Below are 17080 nucleotides of genomic sequence, written 5' to 3'. Positions count from 1 at the left end.
CCTAGTCAGCCTCCTCCATCACAGGGGGGGGGGAGGCTTTTTTATCCTCCCCAGGCTTTGGAGGCTTTCCTCGAGCCTCTGGGAGGGCGAAAACTGCTTCTCCCGGGCTCTGGAGGTCCTCGGGAGGCCGGAAACCTTCAGTAGGCTCGGTAGACTTCCAGGATCTATGGTAGGCCCATTTTTCCCCCTCCTCAAGCCTCCACGCGAGCCCTGCACTTAACCTGGCAGGATGAATGGGCTGCGTGAAGACTCCTGGTAGGAGCAGGGTGGGCGTGGCCAGCCAGGAGTGGCATTTGGGGGAGTTGCCGAAGTGGCCAGAATCCTAGCTAGAGGATCACCCGAACCCGTGCAAACCCCCAGCAGCCCACCCGTCCAAATGACAGGACATATTCACTGTTTACTTTCCTTCTCTTGCTGCTCTCTGCTTGATGTTTTTTCTCATGTGCCTACTATTTCGCCTTGAATACAAATTAAGTGTAAGAAGTTAATGGTGTGATTTCCCCCCCCCCCCACTGTAAGAGTGGGTCTCCTATTGGAGAAGCCATTTGCAACTAGAGTTCTATTTTGAACTGCCTCTTTTGTCGTCTTCTTCTGATTGCTGTATGAATGGAAACCCATCAGGCTGCTGCCAAAAATATTTTGAAAACTGCTGGCATTAAAACGTATCTTTCTGGGAAGCCTTGGCTTCCTCTTAACTGTTGTCAGGAGTGGTGAACTATGAATAGAAATATAACTTAAGAGAATGTGTGTGTGTGTGTGTGTATGTATATGTATGTATATATATATGTATGTGTATGTATATGTATGTGTATATATATAATATATAATATATAATATATAATAAGAAGCACTATCCTGCATTGTGAAGTAGGAAACTAGACAGCCTAGCCGGAATTCTGCACTAACAAGAATCTTACATTTTTGAAAGCCATTTTGTGACAAATCCTCTGGAATCCGTGGGCAATCAAATCAGTATAGATCAGATTCTTGAAATGGAGAATTTCTGTCTTCCTCATCTTCTTCCCACTGCTTTTAGCTGGGGTGGGGGAGGCAAAGAATGTTGGCATGTTATAACTAAAGCTAGATGAAAGAAAAACATGTTAAATTGGCTTACTTCACTTGTGCCGTCCACCAGGATATGGCATCTACAAGAACCCCACAAACAAATGGAGGCAAAAGAAATGCTCTTACCCCCTGGCTAGGCAGAGGTCTCTTTGTACTCTCTGTCAAAGGAACTGACAGCCTGAAATAATAACAGCTGATATTACAATTAATAACACCTGCTCTCAACCAGGCAAGTGCCTCTGAAACAGATGCTCAAAAGCTGTAGCTATCTACGCTTTCCTTGCATGTAGAATGTTTCTGCTCCAAAGTATTTCATTGCAAAACCACTTTAATGTCTGCTTAACGTGAACCTGCTTTCAGGGCCAAGGAGTCCCCTGTGGATTTTACTCTGCTAGTTGCACTGGGGGGGTGGGGGAGGGCAGTGCTCATCTTCTTTCAAGGCCATTGAGCCAGCGCTGCCCAAAGAATTTCCGCAGTCATGTGGCAAGCATGACGTCACAGAGCACTGTTACCTCCCCCCCAAAATGGTACTTATTTATCTACTTGCTTTTGTATGTTTTTGAACTGCTAGGTTGGCAGGTGCTGGGGTGAGGAGCTCAGGTCTTGAACCAGGGCCGAGAAGCCCATTGTCTTAACCACTGAGCATGGATGCCACCCCTTCCAGGGCCAAGAGCAGGGGGGGAGCTAAGAGTGGCTTTGTGGCACATTCTGTTTTTATTTGAATAAAATATTGCTAACTGTAGCTAACTAAAAACTAGTTACTAACTATAACTAATACAAATTTCACAATGATGCACAAATACACATAGCAACCCTCCAAGACATCCTACGCCTAAATTAAAACAAAAAAACAAAAGAAAAAATGTTGGGAGAAGCTGATTTTAACATCACATCAATAATGAAAAGTTTTCAGACAAAGGTTTTAACTTCTGGAAAGTACGCAATAAGAAGGCTGGCTGTGCCACTTGGAGACATCCAGAAGACTCTGAAGAGGCCTTATTCCCTGCATGGCCTAAGCTGAATTAGTGTGTTCATCTCATCTCCAAGGGGCAATGGATCTCTTAGGACAGGGGTGTCAAACACGCGGTCCATGGACCAGATGCGCCACACACTGGCCACGCCCACCCTCAGTTTAGTAAAGGGGAAGGAAGTTGTGATATGTCACATGATGACAATGTGACACCGCAAGTTTGAGACCCCTGTCTTAGGACCTATTGGCATAGTCCACCCAAAAGAGGCTGCCTGTTTCATGAAATTTTGCAAGAGTTTGCAGGTTTTCCTGCCAGAAATACAATTGATTCTTTGGTTGATAGCTGAAATAAATAAAAAAATGAACTAGACTGGTTGACATCATCTGCTCTCTCACTTCAAGAATGTTCCTGTGGCATCCAGATGAACTACAAGAGCTAAAGCAGCATGGCAGATCATCTGAGTGGAAGACATCTCTCACACCTGGTGTCCAGCTTTTCTAGCCTGATATCTTAACCATTGGACCAAACTGGCTCATTTTTCACTTTAGCCCACAAAGCTCTCTATTCTTAGTTTTATAAGATAGCAGCTGATAACCCAGCACTGCCCAGGTATTTATTTATCCCAACCCTCCTTCCATGAATGTTGCCCCAATTTCTAATGTTGGATTTTTCCCCTTACCAGAGAGAGCCCCCTTGTGGAGTACTGTGAAACCATTACCATGGCAACTCCACAGCGCTGTACAGTAAAGATCATTTTAAGGCAGTACAGTAGAAGCCATTTTAAGGCACAACAGGCTGTATCTTAACAGAATACACACCCCAAGGTGTTATGGGTGTCTTACCTCCACAGTATTTGTTTCCAGAGAATAAGTCATCTGTGTAGCGGTTTGGTTGAAATTGCTTGAGGCGTTCCAGAGTAATGCTGGAATACACACACACACACACACACACACGAAATAAGAAGCTGTTGTGCTGCACAGTACCAATCTGTGGCTTAATCTTTTTATTTTCAAGAATGCCTTCAAGTCTCATACTTGTTTCTAGATTTAAAAAAACCCATACAGCAATGCTTTGTTTGAAAGTACATTTTTTTTCCAGAAAATTGGAAAGAATTTCCCAGAAACAAGAAAGAGATAAATGAATGGGAGGAAACACTCTCTTTATTTTATTCTGGCAAATGAATGCTAAGTGATAAGATCCGGCTCCCACAGCAGCCATTTTGTGAAGGGGGTAACTTTTGCATGGCAAAACACTGAGGGAAAGTAAGTTGGACAGAACCGTTCTGTGAGGGAGAGTTTCTAAATATTATATATAAATAAATACATTAGTAGTTGACCTAAAAACAGGATGGATAGCTGAGCAGGAATCTGAACTGACATCTCATTGCTGTTAAAAAAAAAAAAAGATGTGTCACAGTGCTGACTCCTTCTGCCACCTGCCACAAAGGAAACAGTGTTGTTGCTAACTGGAATATAAACAAAATTGTCTGAACAATTCTGGCATGGGCAGCCACAGCAAAGCATAAATCATGCTTTACAGATGGGTTGATTCAGTATTAATTTTTTTAGACAATCATGATGTGGCCTTAGTAAATACTCTGAGGAAATGCCTGGATGTGCTCTCCATTTGATGCTTTGGTCTCCATAGGGGGGAGAAAAATCAATAAAAATGATTAAATGGCCTTTAAAGAAGCCTGCAAGATCTCCACAAAGTAAGAAATCTGTGAAATTTTATTTATTGATTTTGATGGACGTATTTCCCTCAGGAGTGCAGCCTCCTGAAATGTCTTTTGCCACAGTTTTATTTTTTCCTACAATAAGATAAATTGGGGAGAAAAGGATTTTTACAAAGTCATCCTTTGAGTTTTTAGGGGAGAGGGGGATGGACTTAACACGGGGTCTCCCCAAACCAAGTTCAACCCTCTTAGCCAGACATTACTTTGGCTGCGTAGAAGAAGCATTATTGGGACTGACTCTGATTTATTTTTCTCGGTGCAGAAATCCAGGCAATTATAATCGGAAGAAACACTCTAAAAGGCTTCTGGCTTGTCATTTTCATATTATAGCGCTATTCTATGGTACCATATTTTTCCCTATCGTTTGGAAATACTCTTCTGTTTTTCTGGCAATAATAGAAATGATAGGTAAATGATTACAAATGCATACAGGTAGGTGCTCCAATTTCCAGAATCCAACAACAAATAATATTTTTCTGGGATTCCTTTCCCAGTAATTTTGTAGGACTATTTGAAAGAATCCTGATTAGGCAAATTGACAAAGGTCTGTCCAGGGGTTTTAGGCAAGTTCAGAGATCAATGACCAGATGCTCCTGGGGACATGCAGCAAGGAATCAGTGATGGGATTCAATGGTTTTTACTACCAGTTATGTGGGTGTGGCTTGGTGGGCATGGCTTGGCTTGGTAGGCGTGGCTTGGTGGACATGGCAGGGGATAGATACTGTAAAATCCTCATTCCCTCCCCACTCCAAGGGAAGGTTAGTGTAAAATCCCCTTTCCTATCCCGATCAGCTGGGACTCGGGAGGCAGAGAGTAGATGGGGGTGGAGCCAGTCAGAGGTGGTATTTACAGGTTCTCCAAACTACTCAAAATTTCCGCTACCAGTTCTCCAGAACTGGTCAGAACCTGCTGAACACCACCTCTGCAAGGGATGGGTTTTGCCATTATGGATTGGATTCTTATGGGATCTAACTAGCTATTATGGCCTAACAAGATGATGTCAATTTGGAATCAAAAAATGAAATACAGGCTGGAACCTTAATGCAAGCCACTCCATTGCACATTTATCACAGGATTACCTACTCTGATTAGAAATGGCTCTAATGGATTTTGGGTAGGAAATCAAATCAACCATTCAACATAACCAATCAATTACTATTGTGTCAGCAATTCCCTATGGATTTATCTGGCTGGCAGATGTCAATTTCCTGTCTCTAGAAAACATTTTTGCCAGTTGATGTGGCCCCACCCTTGGTGTCTTTAAAACACAGCAACATCCAGCGTTTAAGTTACCAGTTTGCAAGTCCTCCGTCATGATCTCAAGCACTGCAAGCCTGGTTGTGTTCTTTCTGTGTGGTATTCTTAGCAGCAGCCTGCGTTTTCTCCACAAGCCACGAGGTGGCAGCATTGCTCTATCAACATCCAGAATCAACTCCTGAGTTGAAAATGTTTTCTAAAGGAAGTTCTTCATTTTGCTGACCACAAGGACCCATTAATTGGGAAAGTGTACCCCCCCTCCCCTGATAACATAAATGTCTTTGGTGCTTGTGCCGAAAAAGTCAACACTACAAACATTACACATCCAAATATGCTTCAGTTCCGTTGTCACTTTTGCTCAAAGCTCAATTCACACACGCCCTTTATGCAGCGAGAACTGTTATTAAACAATAATGTGCAGGTGCTCAGATCTCAGGCTTATGATTTGATTATTTTGTTCTTTGACACTTTTGTTGTTGTTGTTAGTTGCGAAGTCGTGTCCGACCCACCCTGATCCCATGAACAATGTTCCTCCCGGCCTTCCTGTCCTCTATCATTCCCTGGAGTCCATTTAAGCTCACACCTACTGCTTCAGTGACTCCATTCAGCCACCTCATTCTGTCGCCCCCTTCTTCTTTTGCCCTCAATCGTTCCCAGCATTAGGCTCTTCTCCAGTGAATCCTTCTTTCTCATCAGGTGGCCAAAGTATTTGAGTTTCATCTTCAGGATCTGGACTTCTAGAGAGCAGTCAGGGTTGATCTCCTTTAGGACTGACCGGTTTGGTTGCCTTGCAGTCCAAGGGACTCACAGGAGTCTTCTCCAGCACCATAGTTCAAAGGCCTCCATTCCTTAGCGTTCAGCCTTCCTTATGGTCCAACTTTCACAGCCATCCATTGCAACTGAGAAAACCACAGCCTTGACTATATGCACTTTTGTTGGCAGGGTGATGTCTCTGCTTTTTAGTATGCTGTCTAGATTTGCCATAGCTTTCCGCCCCAGGAGAACTTTTAGTGATTGGTTTTGTGTGGTTGACCAATCCCTGACTTTCTTCATTCTGTTCAGAACGCCGACATCAAACTCATTTCTGGCACTGGAATCGAGCTTCTTCAAAACGCTTATTTATCATTTCTCTTGAGGTACAAATGCTCCCAAGATTTTCCAGGAATTTCCTCAGTTCTTCCTTTCAGCTTCTGTTTTCCTCTTTGTGATGTTTCATTCCCAAATACCTGCCTTTTTCAATAACTGATTTCTCTAAATGCCTTCCCCTGCAGTATCTATGCAATGCATTTCTTTCTCCAACACCCTCCATGATTTCATTTAAAACATAGTGGTGGGAGGATGTGGCCGGGTGTGATTATTACAACCCCAATCAATTCAATGTGTCTTTTCTTCGTTTCATTAGAAATCAGCAGTAAAAATGGGGGTGAGGTTTGAATCATAAGTGGAACATGGTGTGTAGATGCCCCATACAATGATGGGAACCAAGCCACGTTAGTTGGAAAGCATCTATGGACATTCTAAATCATCCAGGTCATAATGGTCCCAAAGGTGCTTTTTCAAAAGGCAACTGGATAGTTTTTTCCTTGGGGAAGAAGACGTTTTGCTTCTCATCCAAGAAGCTTCATCGATTCTGGCAGGGGCTATCTGGCAGGGATTAACTCTGACAGGATGGGGAGGGGGTATTGACTGCAAAGAAATATGATCCAACCTTCCGCCTCCCCCCCCCCCCAATCCTATCAGACTTAATCCCTTCATAGCAGTGGTGGGAGTCAAATTTTTTTACTACATGTTCTGTGGGTGTGGCTTGCTGGGTGTGGCTTGGGCATGGCAGGGGAAGGATACTGCAAAATCCCCATTTCCTCCCGATCAGCTGGGACTCGGGAGGCAGAGAATAGATGGAGCAGGGCCAGTCAGAAGGGGTATTTACTCAAAATGTTCGCTACCGGTTCTCCAGAACTGGTCAGAACCTGCTGAATACCACCTCTGCTTCATAGCCTCCACCATCCTGCCAGAACTGATGAAGCTTCTTGGATGAGCAGTGAAATGTCTTTTTCTTCTTCCTCAAGAATAAGCTGCCCAGTTGCCTTTTTTTAAAAAAATGTCTTTAAGTGTACACCTGCATGGAATCCTTTCCTTTTCTTCTTCAAGTTGGATGACAGGATCGAAGAACCTATGGACACCTAGATGATTATTATTGGCCATAATGACTGGAAGTTGTAGTTCATCAAAACCAGGTAGGTTCCAGAGTCCCCACCCAGTGTTGTTATAAGAGCATCACTATGGAACCAGCTTCGCTCCATCACATCAGCCCGTCCCATTCAGTCAGTCAGGGAATGCATGCTACAGAGTCCATCAAATAATTTTGACTGGCAGGGTCAAGGAAGGGGGCCTTTTTTGCTGCTGCCCCAACTTTGTGGAACATCTTGCTCTAAGAGGTGAGGAAAGGCAATCTCAGCAAGCAATCAGTTTGAACCTCTATAAGAAACATGTTTTTGCCCCTCCCTCTCTCTCTCCTGTCTGTCTCTCTTTCTGTGTTGCCCACCTGCTGCTTTACCTTCTTCAGTTTATTCACCATCAGCAGGACATGGCGCCTGCAGGCCATTTTTCACTACAACGTAAGTTTATTGTCTTCTCCTCCACCCAGAGATGTATCACTGATAAACAAAAAGCTGTAGCTTGGGCAGCTTATTCCTTGCACTGATGGATACCAACCTGTCCATGGTGCCAATGCAGGAAAATACTTAATTGTTATTGGAAGTATTAATCAGCTGCTTATTAAGCCTGCAGGAAACACAGCCGAGGAATTATTATGTAATTGGATCCATCGCTTTCTCCTGTTGCCTAAGGGTTATACAGAAAAATCCCACACAAACACATACAAAAACTTTTGCATCGGAAGCATACTTTTCTTATATGGAAAGGTTTGGCAGGAAGAAATGGGTGTGAAGTGCTTTGGCATGAACGAAAGCCATATATTGTCAATGAAATTTCTTCTCTTTCAGGTAAAATCCAGGAGCAAATCTAATTCAGTCAATATGCTTCTCACATTCAGACCCAAGAAATGAAAGATTGTATATATGTATATATCATTTTTATCTATCATTTATCATCACCCTCATTATCCCTCTCTCTCTCTCATCACCATCATCTCTGTCTATGCATCTATCATCATATCTACCTATCTACCTACCTACCCACCTATCAATCTTATATCTATCTATCTATCTATCTATCTATCTATCTATCTATCTATCATCTATCTATCTATCTATCTATCTATCTATCTATCTATCTATCTTATATCTATCTATCTATCTATCTATCTATCTATCTATCTATCTATCTATCTATCTTATATCTACCTACCTATCTTTTATCTATCTATCTATCTATCTATCTATCTATCTATCTATCTATCTATCTATCATCTACCTACCTACCTACCTACTTACCTACCTACCTACCTACCTTATATTTATCTATCTATCATCTAATTTATTTACTGCCCATCTTGCGACTTAAAAAGACACTTTAGGGTTCACATTACACTAAACCATAATCAGATTGGTTTGTTTCTGGCTTGGCACAATGTTTTGACCTAACCATTTGTAAATCATAGTTTATTGCAGAGCATATTGCCTGAATCAAGGAATTTGTAGCTTACTGAAAAATTGTGATTAAAGCAAACTGTGTTTTAGTAAAATGTGAGAATCCAAACAGCCTATGTGCACAATCTCTTTGTCAGGACTATCTGTAGCTTATTTCACATGCAAAAGTCGCAGCTAGTCAGAAACCGCACCAGGTCCAAATGTCCTTCTGGGCCTCTGGGATTTCTGTCACCCGGGAAAGCCAAGGCAATGAATTCTGCAAGAGAACTAGATCAGCTCCTTTTCCTTCAAAGGAAACGGTGTAGTTTTGCATGGCTTGAGTTTTCTGGAGCTGCCAGACAATTTCTTCCTGAAGAAAAAACCTGCCTTCTCCCTCCACACTCTCCCCACTCCTTCCCGAAGCCAAGGCACTGTGGCTCCTTGGTTTTGCCTAACCCTGACTATCTTGCCCCCTGCACCACAAAATGCTTAGGTTGGGCATAGTAGATAAAATAAATCTAATAAATAAAATGAACATTCTATCCTTTTGCTCCCTGATCTTTGGATGTTAGGGTCAAACCCAGTTCACCTCTTTGACTAACCCCATCAAACCTAGGTTGACTTTTCATGCCCCGGATAAAGTATCCTGCAACTACTTCTAAACCAAAAAGTAGAGTCTCCTTATCAGGTCACAGCACATCCCAAGCGACCTGCAACCTGGAGAAACCCCAACCTTCCATCCCCTGACCAGCTGATGGTCTCAGTGTTCCATAGCCTTAAGAATGGGCTTTCCCAGCATTGCTTCTCTCCTAAAAAGCCCATTTTGCCTAAAAGCAGAACTCACCCCAAGTACACAGACAAGCATTTAACAGATCATAACAAATTAAGAGTTGGGAAGGACCTTATATCTAGTCCAACCTCCTGCTCAAGCAGGAGACCATACACAATTTCTGACAAATGGCAGTCCAATCTCTTTTTGAAGACTTCCAGGGATGAAGCTCCCACAACTTCTGAAGGCAACTTCTGTTCCATTGGTTGATTGTCCTCACTATCAGAAAATGTCTCTTTATTTCTAGTTTGAATCTCTCCTTGGTCAGTTTCCATCCTTTCCTTGTCTGGCCTTCAGGTGCTTTGGAAAATAGCTTGACCTCTTCCTCTCTGTGGCAGCCCCTCAAATATTGGAACGCTGCTATCATGTCTCCCCTGGTCCTTCTCTTTGCTAGACTAGCCATGCCCAGTTCCTGTAACCGACTTGATTAACTTTCCCAAACAGAGCACCCAATCAGATCCCTAGGATTTTGCCAACTTGTAGCCCTCAATTTCTATAACAATCTTGGTTTATCCACTGTTCAGGCTCCCTCTTTATTGTAAAGCAGGCAACCAATATGTTTGCAATAAATATGGGTCTTCCCCTTGGTGGTGTGCTCTTGTGCTCTTCTTCAGACTGAACCCACTGGTCAAGTGAGGCTGTCCAATTTCTAAATTCTGTGGCAAAACTAGTTAGTGGATATAATCCACTAAAATAGTGGATATATATCTATCTCTAGATAGACATATAGATAGAGATATAGATATGTTTTTGAGTCAGTGTTGAGCACTAGCAACTGCTTGTGTTAGTCCTGCAGTTTTCTTGGAAGAGGTTTGCCATTGCTTCCTTTCTGGGACTAAGAGAGACTGGCTGGCCCAAAGACACCCAGCTGCGTTTATACCTATCCAGGAGTGGATGTCACAGTCTCCAGATTTCTAGCTTAATACCTTCGCCATACCACCAAACTGGTTCCCTTATTTTATTTTATTTTATATACTACCTTTATTATTTTTACCAATACCTTAAGGTGGCAAATATATCCAACATTATCTTCCACCTCCTATTTTCCCCCAAACAACTGGCTTTTATGGTTAAGCCAAAACCTGAACTCATGGTCTCTAACTTTCTAGCCTGGCACTTTAAACAAACTGGCTTTAGCTTACAAATGACTTAAATTGAGGAAACGGATTATTTGCTCATGGTGTTTTTTTCTTCTTCTTCCTGCATGCCGAGTAAACCTTACTTTAACATGCACTCAATTACAGGTAGTCCTTGACCTTACGACCACGATTAAGCCCAAAATTTCTGTGGATAATGAGACAATTGTTAAGTGAATTTTGCCTCATTTTACCTTTTTGGCCACACTTGTTAAGTGAATCACTGCAGTGAAATTAGTAACACCGTTGTTAAGTGAATCTGGTTTGCCCAATGACCCCAGGACATTGCAACTGTCATAAATATGAATCTGTTGCCAAGCTTTTGACATGACTCTGGGGATGCTGCAACAGTTACGTGAAAAAGGGTCATGTCATTTTTTTCCAGTGCTGTTGTAACTTTGAATGGTCATTAAATGAACTGTTGTAAGTCGAGGATTACTTATATTCTAACAGCTATATGATGGGAAGAAAACTATCACATGAAGTTATTTCCATGGTCCCCCTGGCCTGATTCCTGCTCTAGCCGTGCAAATTAACTAGGGCAGTTAGCTTCTGCAAAAATAAGGAAGTTTTTAAAAAAGTATTAGGCCTTTATACTGCACCCGAGAGAATACAGGTAACCCTTGAATTTCAACCATAATTGAGACCAAAATTTATGTTGCAAAATTAGTAATATGGTTGTTAAGTCAACCGCGTTTCCCCATTGACTTTGCTTGTCAGAGGGTCACATAAGGGGATCCCCTGATTTCAGGACCTCTGCAACCGTCATAAATGTGAGTCAGTTGCCCAAGCCTCTGAATGTAATGCATGTGACCGCGGGGATGCTGCCACAGTCATAAGTGTGAAAAGTGGCCATAAGTCACTTTTTTCAGTGCCGTTGCAACTTTGAACTTTGCAGATCATCACTTAGCAACCTGTGAGTAAAGCTGTAGAGCAGGGATGCTTTCCTACGCCACACCTTGCATTGCAGTTGCCACCTTACTTTAACACGCACCTGATTACAGGTAGTCCTTGATGTAGGACCACAATTAAGCCCAAAATTAAGCCTACCTATCAATGACTACGGTCAATGACTACTTCAATGACCTGTCAATGACTACTTCAGCTTCAACCTCAATAATACAGGGGCAAACAATAGATACAAACTCAAGGTAAACCGCTCCAAACTCGATTGCAGAAAATACGGCTTCAGCAACAGTGTGGTCAATGCCTGGAATGCTTTATCTGACTCTGTTGTTACATCCCCAAACCCCCAAAACTTTAACCTTAAACTGTCTAATGTGGAGCTCACCCCATTCCTAAGAGGTCCGTAAGGGGGACGTGCATAAGGGCACCAGGGTGCCTACCACCCCTGTCCTACTGTCCCCATTTATTCGTACCCATTTCCCTTGTTCATGTCCATATTTATACTGCTACCTGTTATCTCGTAGGTTGACAAACTAAATAAATAAAATAAATATATAGACTGTAGTATTTCTGTTGCTAAGTGAGACCGTTGTTAAGTGTTAAGGTGGCTGGGCGTATGTCCCTTCAGTCCGGCAAAAATTACCCGCGCGCACACATACACACACACACCCTTCCCCGGGCGGGCGTTGTAAATGGCTTTCATTAAAAGCGCGCTTTGCCGACGTGATCGCCGGAGGGAAAGCGGGGCTCGTTGAAAAGCGGCTGCCGGAAAAACCTGACAAATGCCCCGTCCCACGCAAGCGTATCTGGGGGGGCTCTAGTAGACCCATCAATCCAAGGCGGCTGCAGGAGACGATGGGTGTGTGTGTGTGTGTGTGTGTGTTTGTGTATCAGCGTCCCAATCGCCGGCCTCGATTTCCCCGGCGCAAACCACACAGCGTGGTAAACAAGCAATTAGCCGAGGCGTCCCACCAGGCCCGAAAAGAGCCATTCTGCTGGATTTATCCTCGCAATAAACGCGCAAGCGGCCCCCAGACGGCAACAGGCGCTCGCCTCTTGTCAGGGACCGTCGCGGTCCCACTCCGCTCGTCACCGGGAAGCTGCCGCAGGGCCCCGCACCACATGGGCTGCTGCCACCCCCTGTCATCAATCCCGCACCGCGTCTGGGATGGCAGGAGATATAAAGGCGCTGCCAGGAGAAGGGGAAGCAGGTCGGGTGGGGAGCAGAGAGGCGAGAGGAGCTGGGCCTCCACCATGGTCGCTTCCCGCCTTTTGCTAGCGCTGGCCTTGCTTCTCTCGGGCAGCCTGAGGTCGGTTCGGAGTCTCGAGGAGGCGCTCGGCTCCCAAGAACTCTTGGCCGAAGAACCCAATGGCTACCCGGAGAGGTTATTAGACTGGATGGTAAGTTGCCCCCGAGGAAGCAGGCGACTGTTTCGGCCTTCCGTCCTCCGTCTTCCCGCCTTTCCTCGTGGGAAAGTTTTAGCCGCAGGCGGACGTGGCTTGGGAGTCCGCGGCAAAGCTGCCTTTCCTTCTCCAAACTTTGCACCGGGTGTCTATGGAGATTCTCAGTCATCCAGCTCATGGTTGTCCCAAAGGTGCTTTTTCAAGAGGCAACTGGACTTTCTGGATTTTTTAAAAGACGTTTTGCTTCTCATGCGAGAAGCTTCTTTAGAGCTCCATCCCTGACCTGGATGACTGAATCTCCATAGACATTTAGGCTTAGACAGAGTGCACAGTTGCCCTCCTGCTCCCGCCACATTTCATCTTTATCACAACCTTGCAAGGTGGGTGAAGGAGAAAGTAGCCTGAACTGGACCAGAGGAAAGCTTTGCTATAGATGTGCAGACTCCCATTACCTATCACTATGGCCAGGCAACCCCTACCTATGTTACACCCATCCAAATGGGACAGTCACTTGCATATTTCCTACCAACCGAGACAAGGCTGGGGATCCTGGCATCAGCTTGCCAGTTTGGAGGTGAGAAGGTTAGCCGAAGCTCGACCAGGAGAGGAAAAACAAGCCCAACCGTGACAGGTTTATAGCTAATAGCCTTTGCTGATTTCTATTTCCCTTTGGGAACTCCTCAAGAAGGACGAAGAAGCATCCATGTGATCCATCGAGCTCTGTGGCTAAGCCAGATTTCTTCTAGTTTCTTCTATTATTCTTCCTCTTACCTCCTATCAGCTCCGGGACTCAGTAGGTGGTCTTAAGAAAGTAGTAATTAATTTTGGTGCTAATAAAGATCTGGGATAATTCTATAGAGCTCTGTCAAAGGAGTACAGTAAACGTCTGCAAAGTCTGTGGAATTATTTGTGGATTAGGACACATTTATTTTGTGACTACCGTGCTTGCTGTATATACAACTTAGAATAGTGCAATTTTAGACTTTCAGATTTTTTTTCTAAGCATGATTCCAGCAACAAAAGGCGTAAGGAGGTTCAGGTTGGAGAGCCTATATATTGCTGTTCGTCAAACAAGCATCCATGTTTGCCTATGTATTGTGGACATGTGCTCTGATGAGTGACCACTCGATAAATAGTATACTGTATATATACCTTGTTTCTGGTGTACCATACTATTTGTGGAACTAGCTTCCTATGTAATTTTTTTCCACAAGTTATGCTGTTGATAAATATGATCTTCAGGATGTCTTTTTATAGGAATTCTGTTCTTTTTGTTATATGGCTACTGTTGGGAAAGGAACATGGGGGGGGAAATTCCCTTTAGCAATCTTAAAACTGTCTTGCTGATCAATAGGCACCTTCGGCTGACTAGACTGAAGAGCAAGATTCTTTGCTTCCTGGTGTCTCTAAGGACACGTTTGCAGCAAGAGAATTTCCAGCTTGATATAGTCTGTCATATTCTGATATGGAGACATCAGTTTACCCAAAAAGCGTCCTTGCAAATTCAGGATTGATAGGCAGTCTATAAAGAGTCACAGCATATTGGGGGCTGAATAGAAGAGCTGCAGATTAGCTGTGCATTTTAAGAAACACGCAAACTGAGCAATAAAAAAACAATATAGCCAGGATCCAACTCAGAGTAATCTTTCTCGTTATAGGTACTGGACAGAAATTAAACCAGAATGTACTTTTAAAGATTTACATCTGAAGCAGCCTTGCCCAACCTGATGCCCTCAAAACCTATCATTGCTAACCTGGCTGGGGAGAATGGGAGCTGTAAACATATGCAGCTGGAAGATGCCAGGTTGTAGAAGGTTGATCAAAATCTAAAAGCAAGGTATATTTGGCTGGGTTCGCATAACACACTTAATGCAGGTTGGAGATTTGCACAGTACATACACTAACTCATTATCTAGGTTTCCCAACACATTAAACTTCCCATCTAAAAACAATAGCAATAGCAATAGACTTATATACCGCTTCATAGGGCTTTCAGCCCTCTCTAAGCGGTTTACAGAGAGTCAGCATATTGCCCCCAACAATCTGGGTCCTCATTTTACCCACCTCGGAAGTATGGAAGGCTGAGTCAACCCTGAGCCGGTGGGATTTGAACCGCTGAACTGCTGATCTAGCAGTAGCCTGCAGTGCTGCATTTAACCACTGCGCCACCTCGGCTCACAATCTAGGATTAAAACTAACCAAGCTTAACATGTCGTATAAATGCAAGCTTGATTTTTAACTAACCCGGCTAGGCATATTGTGTGAATCCAGCCATAGAGTAAAAGCAAAGGGAAGCGGCTGCCTTTAGGTTGTTATGGTGCAGGATGGATTTTCTCCAATACATATATCTTCAAGCTGAAGCTACACTCAGCATGCAACACCTACATGCTGTTCCTGCTGAGCTGTTGTTGCCTTGGGTCTTCATCTGACCTGTTGTATCTCTTAAACTTGGGGCAAACTCTCCTCCTGTCCAGTTGCATACTCTGATGACTTCCAGGCTTTCTTCCTACAGCCACAAGAGGGTGAGGACCACACTGGTCAGAGCTTACCTGATGACCATCTGCTGGGCGTCCTTCTCCGGACATTGTTCCATGCTGTGCAGAGACCTGGTCGCAGTCCTTCCTTCCTATTCCAGCCACAGAGGTATGACTGATTACAGGTTTATTAAGTAGAACTATTTATTCGGGTGAAATAGGAGCAAATACATTGACTTCATGTTTCTGTGCAATTTCAAAGTTTCATTTCTGTCAGTTTTCTGGATTTGATTTGAAAAACATTTTTTCAGTGGTTGTGTTAGAACATCCAGCTATTCTTCTGCCAAGGCTACTTATGCTTTTCATTCAAATGGTGCGCTAATTGCAGAGATTTCACTAACCTCCCATGGCATATATTGTAAATATCAGGCAACAGCTTCACAATTTAGAGATAATTAAAGGAGAACAAGAGATAATGTGTAATTGCTATCCAATTAGAGCTTTCCAAACTCTGTGTGTGTGTGTGTTTGTTTGTTCTTATGTGTGTGCTAGATGAACTAAGGTCAAGTACTAGTTCCAACTGTAGGAGAAAAATTAACCAAGGGTGTTTTATTTTACTGAATTCCTGGCTTACACCTTTGTACAAACCAGGAATTGTGCTTGAGATAAACTGCTGATTGACTTTCTGTTGTGTTTATGTTACATCCTGGTTTGAAACTAACAGCAAAGCAGAAATTGGGCAAAATGAAACTTAATTTTGGTTCATAGCCTCCAGGCTATGCAGGGGAAAACATGGGCAAATCAGAACGGAGTTTTTTATGTTTCTCTCTGCTGTTGCTACATACAACTCCTGGCTTACTGGTGGCATCCCTATTCATGTATAACTCCAACAAAGGGTGCCTTTCATCTTTTCACCTTTCTGTCCTTTAAAAAGAACTAATTACTTCCTGAACCGCAATCCAATTCACTTCAGTCAAGTCCTGGAGGCAAATGGTACCCATAATTCATTGCTTCTGAGCTTTTTGGAGTCATCTGACCAGCTACTGCTGGAGACAGGATGATGTATCAGAGGGAATATAACTCTGATTTCCCCAAAGAGGGCCCAGGTTGTCCTTTCAGGCACTGTATTCTCTGCGTTGCTCTCTGTTTCTGATCCTTTCTATAGGTTTGGCCGTGAAGTCAGATCCAGCAATTTGAGAAATGTTGGCCGGATCAAACCACGGGCTTGGGATTCTCTGGCCCCTCAATTTCTGAGTATGGCTGCCCCACAACGCTTTGGCAAGAAAAAATGAAGCGGGAAATAGCAATCCGGAAAAAATAAACACCAAAAGTAATTGCTTCCTGGATCCTGGCAAACTGGATGAGAGCCACACCTTAATTTTCTGCTTCATTTCTGTGTCTTGTCACTCAGCCTTAGCTGGGTGGCCCATCCCTGTTAAGGACCTGCATTTTATTTGTTGTCAACAATAATAAAACAACATTGTTACATCTTGGAGGATACTGCAGTCCTTTTGTCATGTCGATGTCTCTGCAATTGATTTCTTCAGCTACAACCCTCATTAGTCTTGGTCTTCAGGATCATTGAACAGGGATGAGGGGAGATGTACTTCATTCAAAATATCTGCAGTGCTTTCTGTTAGGGAAGGGTATTCAGTTCTAAAGGGGAAAATGAATGGCACATTTGGAAAAAGAATTACGGTGAAAATTACCTGTGCC

The 17080-nt window shown here is 43.4% G+C and overlaps 1 protein-coding gene across 1 annotated transcript; it reads left to right on the top strand.

The window, feature by feature from the left end:
* Positions 1–12740: 12740 nt before the first annotated feature.
* NPFF (neuropeptide FF-amide peptide precursor) lies at positions 12741–17015 on the top strand. The gene is made up of 3 exons (XM_032208841.1): positions 12741–12887; positions 15403–15533; positions 16530–17015. The coding sequence occupies exons 1-3, from the start codon at positions 12741–12743 to the stop codon at positions 16654–16656; spliced, it is 405 nt and encodes a 134-aa protein (XP_032064732.1). The 3' UTR covers positions 16657–17015.
* The last annotated feature ends 65 nt before the right edge of the window (positions 17016–17080 follow it).

The sequence above is a fragment of the Thamnophis elegans genome, chromosome 2 (assembly GCF_009769535.1).
Source record: "Thamnophis elegans isolate rThaEle1 chromosome 2, rThaEle1.pri, whole genome shotgun sequence".
Lineage (NCBI taxonomy): Eukaryota > Metazoa > Chordata > Lepidosauria > Squamata > Colubridae > Thamnophis > Thamnophis elegans.
The sequence above is the reverse complement of the archived record's forward strand: the minus strand, read 5'-3'. Positions and strand labels throughout refer to the sequence as shown.